The sequence below is a fragment of the Silurus meridionalis genome, chromosome 7, assembly GCF_014805685.1.
Source record: "Silurus meridionalis isolate SWU-2019-XX chromosome 7, ASM1480568v1, whole genome shotgun sequence".
Classification (NCBI taxonomy): Eukaryota; Metazoa; Chordata; class Actinopteri; order Siluriformes; family Siluridae; genus Silurus; species Silurus meridionalis.
In genome coordinates, this window is record NC_060890.1 from 9,869,341 (window position 1) to 9,878,154 (window position 8,814).

At 38.4% G+C, this 8,814-nt stretch overlaps 1 protein-coding gene across 1 annotated transcript in view; it reads left to right on the forward strand.

The window, feature by feature from the left end:
- The first annotated feature begins 2,500 nt into the window (after positions 1–2,500).
- Positions 2,501–8,814, forward strand: part of arhgap23b (Rho GTPase activating protein 23b) — a 34,512-nt gene continuing 28,198 nt past the window's right edge. The window contains exon 1 of the mRNA XM_046853403.1: positions 2,501–2,954. Within this exon, the coding sequence (XP_046709359.1) occupies positions 2,946–2,954 (9 nt within the window). The 5' untranslated portion in view covers positions 2,501–2,945. The remainder of the gene's footprint in view (positions 2,955–8,814) is intronic.

An 8,814-nucleotide genomic window follows, 5' to 3' on the forward strand; every position in this document is an offset into this window, starting at 1 on the left:
CACTGTGTGTTACTGTTACTGAACTGTACAACCTGGACTAAACACAATCATCACTCATCTCGATCCACTCCACCACCATTTATATATTTATTATTATTTATACTCGCACCTTGTATTCAGTAAATGTTTACATGCTGTTTTTGCACCTTTTATACTACAGTATAATGTTTACATGCTGTCTTTGCACCTCCTTGCTGCTGTTTTTTTGCACTACATTGCTCTGTTCTGTTTGTACTTTCTCCTGGGTATAGTTTTTACATTTCTCCTCACACAGTACTGTATATTTAAGTATACAGTAGGTTTACTAGTCGGCGCTATACTTGGTTTTTGTCTTTTGTCTTGTCTTGTGTTGTCTGTCTGCACTCTGTCTGTCTGTACTGTTCTTCTGTTTGCACTGTTTGCACCAGGCTGCACTCGATGCACTTTATGTTGTTTTGTTGTTTAGTGTAGCACCAGGTTTTCGGAGGAACGTTGTTTCGTTTTTACTGTGTACTGTGTACCACTGTGTATAGTAAAAATGACAATAAAAGCCACTTGACTTGACTTGACTTGACTAAAGCTACAGTGTCACCAGCGTCTGTGATCATAAAAATATTAAAAAAATTTAAAAAACTGTTTGCAGATAATTATGCACCTGTATAAAAACAGATTTTTAGAGAATTTTAGAACGGCAGGATGGATATGCGTACATATACAGCAGGGTCAAGTGAGGGTTTCTTAAGAATAGGAGGCCCAATGGCAAATTTAAAACAGCCTGGTACAGTTGCAGTCATAAGACAATCTTTAATGATGCACAGAATGTCCAATCTAACAGTATCAAAATCCTGTTTTAAGAAAAGAGAAGGTAGGATGCCATTAGGAGAAAAGGTGGACTCATTTTAAAGTGATTTTCTTAAATGTCTGAAGGGAAACGTCTCAAAATCCCACCACTGTGAGCAGGAAGAACTAGATTTTGCCTGAAATCTTGTACCCAAATATTGCTGATTTTGTCAGAGGGAGAAGTTAAAAATGTGGAATTAACAGAAGGTTTGAGAACAGAGTCAATTGTTGAAAAGAGAGTTTTTAAAGTTCTTTCCAGATACCGTTCAGAAAATCCTGGGTGTGCAAGGTTAAAGTGCGAGACTATTGTGCATGTATTGGTAAAGTATTGGAAGGATGTAGTGAAACTTTTTTCAAATTTTTCATTTTTTAAAAGTACTGGTCTGTGTTCAGAGAGTGAAAAGTCACTGATTTTAATATCAGCCACTGATAGACCACATGACAATACTAAATCTTATGTATGACCTTCACAATGCATGGAGCCATCTAACCAATGAACAAAAGAAGTTATATTCATACATAAAACTACGTAATTCTAGTTTCCTCCTCACTGTCATCATAATCATCATCATCAGTGTTGCCTAGGTCTTCATGGACAAAAAACAGTACCATGCTTATTAGAGTTAGATTATAAAAGATTGTTGTCACAGTTGGTGAATTGAATTTTTTCCATTATAGTCGACTGCCAAAACAATTACACTAATTTAATAATGTCTTAAGCACATTATGAGTCTAAAGGTTTTTTTTTTTTTTTACAACTTAGTTAACATAAAAACAGCCCAATCTGGAAACACTGCTGCGAGCTAAGTGACCAGTAGATGTCACCATCTTATCAAGTCTTGAGGTCTGTTTGGCTCCAGAAACTGTTCCCTGGGTACGGGAGCTGAGAGATGTGTCATTACACCCATTTCTGCTCCATTTTCTCCATTTAGTAACATGACCAGGATGATCCCAGCTCTAACCTAATTCTGTGTTCAGTGTCTTGAAAAACAACTAAATCTTTTGTAAATAAATAAGCCTTAATGTTAACATAAAAATGATTTAGCAAATGAGAGATGCTGTTCTGGCAATTAAGCTTTCTTAAGGTAGAGAGAAGGGAAATATGGGGCCACAGTAGGAGCAAGCTTCCTGTTGTTGAGGACTGGGAGTTTCCCGTCATAGAGCTCGAAGGAAACGCCAGAGGATGTCCTGAAAATCTCAGAATGTGTGTGCGAAATGGAGAATAAGAAAGTAAATGAGTGAGTAAGTGGAACGTTGCATGTGCATGCAATCAGGTCAAATGTTGTGTTTTTATAATTAGTAAGCTGTTTTTTCCTTGGCAAGCCAAAATGGCCAATTCAGAGATATTCCAAATACTACATTACCCATACTCCCACAGGCTGTAATTACAGGATGTCTCAGCTCTGAAAGCACCACTAGGAGCCATATGGCTCCATAACACCAACAGGATCAGTAGTAACGGTTGTCAACGGTGACCGCTTTCTCCATCTATGGAGCAATGGGCGTGCCTGCTGCAGAAGGATCCAATACATACATTGCTATTGAGTCACATGACACATCCTCTTATTCTCCCGCTTATCCCCCTCTCTCAGGATGGTAATGCCTTGTGTGTGTACTGTACCATCAGAGGAAGGGAGGGAGGCAGGGGGAGGGGTGCTGAGAGTGGGGAGGAGGGGAAGCAAGGGAGAGAAGGGAGTGTTGAGCTGAAGCACATAGATGAAACCAGCTTAGTGAGAGTGAGCAAGCAAATGAGTAAGAGGAGTGTGTGAAAGAGCAGCACGATTGTTTTCACTTCCCTGTGACCTCGACAAAAGAACGAAGGATCACCCGTGAACCCGTCTCCTTCCATCTGAATGAACAAGTGATAGAGAAGAAAAGACAACAGAGAGTAAGAGGGAAGATCTGCACATCGCCCCTGACATCGTTGACTTTGCTGCTGGAGGAAGCAAGGAGGACAGACAGAGGAAGGGTGACAGGAGAGCACGGTGCTTTTGGAAAGGTGCAGCAACATGAGATTGTAGCAACATGAGTGTGTGTGTCCTGACCTGGAGCTCGTGTTTGAAGAGAGCAGCCAAGGATCATTGCCATGCCAGCATCTAGGAAGCTTCAACAAGCTCATTGAAGACATGGCCCAGGTGAGGAGCTGTGGCAGAGGAGGGTGGAGGTTGCTTAATTATATTTGCACGCACAGTCACACATTGTAAACACGTAAATCTGAAGATGCAGCTTTAACAGTCTTGCCCTCCAGAGGCATACGAGCATATGAGCCCTGATGTCTGTCACTGGAGCAACAGTGTATTTTCCAGCTGTGAAGGAGGGACATGGGTGGCCTGGGAAAAGGAAAGGGAATTACTACACAATGCCAACTGATTGTGTTTGGTCTCTTAGCTATGCTAAATAGTTATCTGAGTGTAAGGTGGAGCAAATTAAAAAATAGTGATTTGAGGAAATGCTTTTGAAAAATTATGTTTTTCAAGTGTGCAAGATAAGCCACTGAAACGGATTGTATGCACTAGAGTGTGAGTCCAGATATATGCATGTGAGTGTAGATATATGGGTGTGTCTGTGTTTGCCATATGCATTTCCCAGCAATCTCATTTCCTACTAATGTGAACATGTCTCATGTTTCATAAAATAGCATAGGCATAATGATTCAGTAGTTGTTACGGTAACTCAAGACTTTCTAAGGTAAAGCCATGCCGGCGCCTAAATGACAGGAACTTCCTTAGTGGCTGTGAATGCCGAGGAAAAAAAACAACTGATTGTTGTAACTTCATTAGCGTTGCGGTCAAGGATGCTTTGGGGAAACTTGGCTCACCCAGTGTGGTACCACCTCTTTTTTGTGTTCCTGTTGTTAGTGTTTGGTGTGAACAGTGTTTATGATCACCGGGAACTGCTGAATTCCTGAGCAGATTGTCATCAGTTGTATTTTAGTTTAGATTATATAAGTGTAATAAAATGGGGCACATTAGCAAACTAACAAATTAGGTGAATTTTTTTAATAGATGTAAAAGTAATAAAGGATTTCATTTAATCTGGTAAGGATTCCAGTGCAACACAAGACCTTCTTACTTAATGTTTTCAAACTTTTTTTTCATGAGTTAATTATCTTTTTTTTAATTGCCTATGCGATATATCGATGTTCTAAATGTGAAATATCAGTAACATTATATATGGTTTGACGGAATTTAAGAACAGAGAGAGCAAAAAGATGTAAGTCAAAGTAAGCAGAAAGAACAAGAAAGTAAATGGACAGCCAGATAGAGTGGAAAGACTTCAGGGTGGAAAAGAAAAGACATCAGTCACAATGCACTTAAGTGCAGAAACAGGGCAATTATGTGAGCAGTGAGTGTGTAAGTGTGTTTATGTATTCATGTGTATATGAGATGAAGGCTGAGTCGTTATGTGTAGTTTGGTCCTCTCTGCCCTAAGGGTCTAATCTAAGTCATCCTGTCTCTTAGATCTTCTGTTGTGCCAATTATCTCTTTCCCTCTCACCCTCTCGCTCTTTTGCGATTTATATCTTACCATAAATTTAATGTTTATTACTGTCTTTCTTCTCACCATAAATAATCTTGGACATGACTGGGGCAATGGGTCTCCTTTTAAAATAATACTGTAAAAGCTGTGTGTAGCTCAACACATCCAGACCACCCATCTCTGTACTGGGTTCTCAGTGTCTCTACAATAGTAGACTCACTCTCCTTCCCTCTGCTCTTTTCCCCCAGCTCTCTTTTTTCCCCATAGGCAGAACACATCATTATACCAAGTTAAAGAAGCCTCTGTGTTGGTTTCTAAACCACAGACATGAGAGTTTGCAAAACAATACAGGCTTGCCTCATATGCATCTCAGAAGCACTGTTTCAGATTCCTCTGTTCAGGTTGTATAAATAGGTTTAGAAATAGAAGCTTTCTTTTCCCAAATAAAGTGCTTTCCAAAGTAGCGTGCCCTCTGTTTGTTTACTTTTGTAATGTTCTCTGTGTACATCCTGCAGGCTGGTCTCTGAAACTGAAATGAGTCTGTTTCAAAAACATTTGCTCTGTTCCAGTTCCATGTAGTTTCAGTTGCCCTAATAGAGCGATAATGGTGCTTGAGAACTGTTCAAGCCTACACACTGTGTAACTGTCTAATGTGTGATTGACTGATCAACAAATAGCAAGTGAGAGTTGGGAAATCCTGGGTCTCGATTTGGTCTACGGCTGTCTCTCTACAAAAATTTTTACTTTCCCTGTGTTTCCTTCATACACATTCACATGACTAAACACTGAAATAGAAAGCTGTTTTTGTATAAGCAGTACAAAAGAGTCAGAATGTTAATTGTGACTATTGAAACGGGTCGACGACTAGTTTCATTTAGTGTTCAATACTTTGTGTGTGAATTAGTCGTTTTTTAGGAAGCGATCATCTCTTGGGCCATTCATGGTACTTTCCTCTTGGCCTTGGCATCTCTGACTTCTGAGTGGGTGAGGTGCATCTGCGTATTTATATCCTCAGGAATGTTTTGTTTGGATTGCGTTTGAGTCTTACACTGAAAGCGGTTGCTTCGTCAAACAACCATCTCTGCAATGCATTAACACTAAAGGGCACCTAACTCCTTGGTCTAATCTGGGGTCTCTAAAGTCTGTCCAGTCTTTGGAACATGTCTAGTGTTTCTAGGTCTACATGACTTTTTCTGTGTCAAAACAAACAACCTTTCTCTCTGGTATAACTATGTATAAGCTTGTGCAAGCTCTAAGCTTTTTAAATCATGCTCAGTGTTTATGTTTGCAAATTTTGTGTAGAAAATGGTTAATCTTTGGATGTCTAGTCTTTCATAGTTAATCAAAAGCCTTGTGAAAATTGTTTAGTAAGGATAATGAGGAGTCTTGTTATGCTTTGAATTAGATGAGAAAACAAGGTGTTCGGAAGTGTTCGATTCTTTGGAATTACAAAATAAGAAAAAAATTTGGGTGTCAGTCTTTCACCCTTCAAAATAATCAGAGCCTCTGAGAAAACAAAGCAAGCTGTTTCCTGGATATAAACATGGCACAGTATATTGTGTTTTTTTGCTGTTTGTTTTTGACCCCTTTCCAGATTCTCTTAGTGGGGAGAATAGTGAGGTTGAGGGTCGGGGCAGTTGGATTAATCCAGACTTCTATGTGTATGTGTAATGTAGAATAAATCGGATAGATGGTAGAAGCAGGGAATAAAGGGAGATATGTGCAGCTTAAGGATGCAGGATTAAAGCTGTTGCATAACCTTTGTGGGTCTGTGGGGGTGAACAGGAATCTGCGTGTGCTCCTACATCAATATGCTAACACAGCTCCTATAATAACAGCTGTACTGTCCCGCTATACAGCTTTGAATTATTACTATTCATTTGAAAACTTATAACTCATGTATTACGCCATTACGACGATAACGGTGTTATGCATTCCTCAGCCTTACTGTTATTCGCTGTTGTAAGAGAAGATTAGCAGAAGTAGAAGCTACATACTACACATTTTTCCTAAAAATTGTATATGTTTATATAGTGTATTAAGGCAGGCGGTAGATTTATGGGATGCTATCTCCAAGTAGATATGGACATAAGTAAAGATAAAATCAGAGCCAGGCATCATTTATATAGATTAACCAGTAACGGGGCAGTCAGTGATTTAATTGATTGAATTAAATTAAGCAATATTATTTATTTTTGCTCATGTTATTGGAAAATCTTTTAAATGATGGATTATTTGAAATAAGAGAGAGAGAGAGAGAGAGAGAGAGAGAGAGAGAGAGAGAGAGAGAAAACAGGTGTACCACCAGCAACCAACCAATCTCCAGAAACCAAGGACATGAAAGCATTTCAGTGTTGTTGGTTGATTCAGTAGGCTCCATCTCCCTCATTAGCATTCAGGTGTTCTACCATAGCACACCTGTAATTTTTTGTAAAGCGAACAATAGAGAACAATTGGAGGAAGACAATTTTTGTGCTTTTGCAAAAGGTTAACTTCAGCTAAGGTCTAACAAAATCTCTATATGTATATAGACTTTTTTGAAAGTGAAAGCAGTATTTAGACACTCACGGGATTAATCAAAATGAACTCAATGGGAACAATTGTACATGTGTCAGTGGTGTGTAATCAGAGTGTAGTATGAGAGATCTGGGAGATTCTGTGGTTGTCTGGTTTCTGATTTACGGGAAATGAGAGCTATCTCACATGTTAGCTGGGCTTGGTTTTGACTAAAACACACTTCGCAATGCACAGCACATGCCCACATATTAACATATGATTCATTTGTAATTCTGTAACTCTGAGATAGAACAAGGATAAAGAAGTAAACAGGTACACATTAGTGCTTGTTTTTAAAATGAGTAGAGTTGTGCTTTCTGGCGCCCTCTTGTGGTCAGTGTGGTGGTGCATCTACATGAATGGCATGCTGACAGGTTTAGTGATTATATATTTAGAAGCATCATCCAGACGCTCTGTAAATAGACAGATGGACGCCCACTCACTGTCCTGAACAGGGCAGATGTTCCCTTTCTCTTGCACAACAACAACAACCACCACATGCTTTCCCTTTTAATGTACTTTTAACCTTTTGTTAACTTAAATCAGAATTCTGTCATAATAAACAGTTTAGTGACTACATACAGTTAAATGTGCAATAGTTGATTTTGGTATTTTATTATTTGTATAAATTACCTCATAGATATTGTAAAAATGATAACACCAACAACAGTAACAACAACAACAATCTATTAAGACCAGGCGTTAGGTGTAGTAAATCAATGAGAACACCTATTTGGAAAACTACTTTCTGGTCTAGAATGCTTGTTTGTGTTTAGAATCACTTTTTGTCAGTAATTTAAGTACTGGTGTAAGTCCGGGGGTGGATAAAATGTTAAGCCAACCTAACCCATAACAGAGACCAAATCTTTAAAAAAAATGTTACAAAATCATACATAATGCACTTAAATTAAATTCAGAAGTGACTCTCAGTAAAGAAATGGAATTAGCTTGTGCTATTTAACAGTTTAATGATGTTTTATGGAAACAAGTACATCTAATGTAAACCCTTTAATACATAATCATTTAGACATTTTCTTTGTTATGCGGGAATTTACACAAGTAGGCTGATTATTTGTCTCAGGTCAGGAATGCCTCGATACCCCCCCCACACGAAAAACACATACAAACATCACTTTCTAACTCTGTCTAGACTAAACCCACCCGTGTGAGACAAAAGGGTGCTAAGATAATTCCTAAAGATTTGAAGAGGGCCTGCCCATGCAATTATGGAGCTTAATACCGTTAGTAGTGTTCCTTTGACTGGTGTTCGGGCAATAGTATTTACCAGCAGGACATGGGTTAAATAGAAACATCACTGGTGTGTTTTCTTTCCTTTGGGTGATAGTGACCAGGGTCAGCAACTGAATTACAATTGATTCTATTATTATAATTTAATAACTGGTGAACTGTTTTTATTTTTAGTCTGTTTACACTGCTGTCAAAAAAGAAGCCTTTGATACCAAATTGATAAGTTTTCTAATACTGAGAACAAGAGAATTTTAACATGTTTCTTTGTTATTAATAATTTGTGTATTTTTAAGATTTTTTTGGGCAAAACGTCCTCTAAAATATTTCATATTACGTTTTTGGTTTATTTGATCAGATAAACTTTAGTAATGTCTGAGACAAAGAAGAACACATTGAAATCATTCTCATGCCTGGAAGCTGTCACAAGGTTGCGATTACACCAGAAGCATTAGCACAAGTAATCATTCATGGGAGAGGCCTCTCCATGTATAGTCATAGAAATATCAGTCATGTAGAGCATGTGTTTCTAATAAAGATGCATTAAAGATGGTCAATTGGTTAATTTCACCTAAATGTATGAAGACATTTAGGACACCCAGTATGTGTAAGTCAGTTTGTTAAAACATCAGCAAGGCACACACCTCACTACACAAACCCCAATAAGCATTCATGCTTTTAACACCTTTTTCTCTTGATGTCATTGCATGCAGCA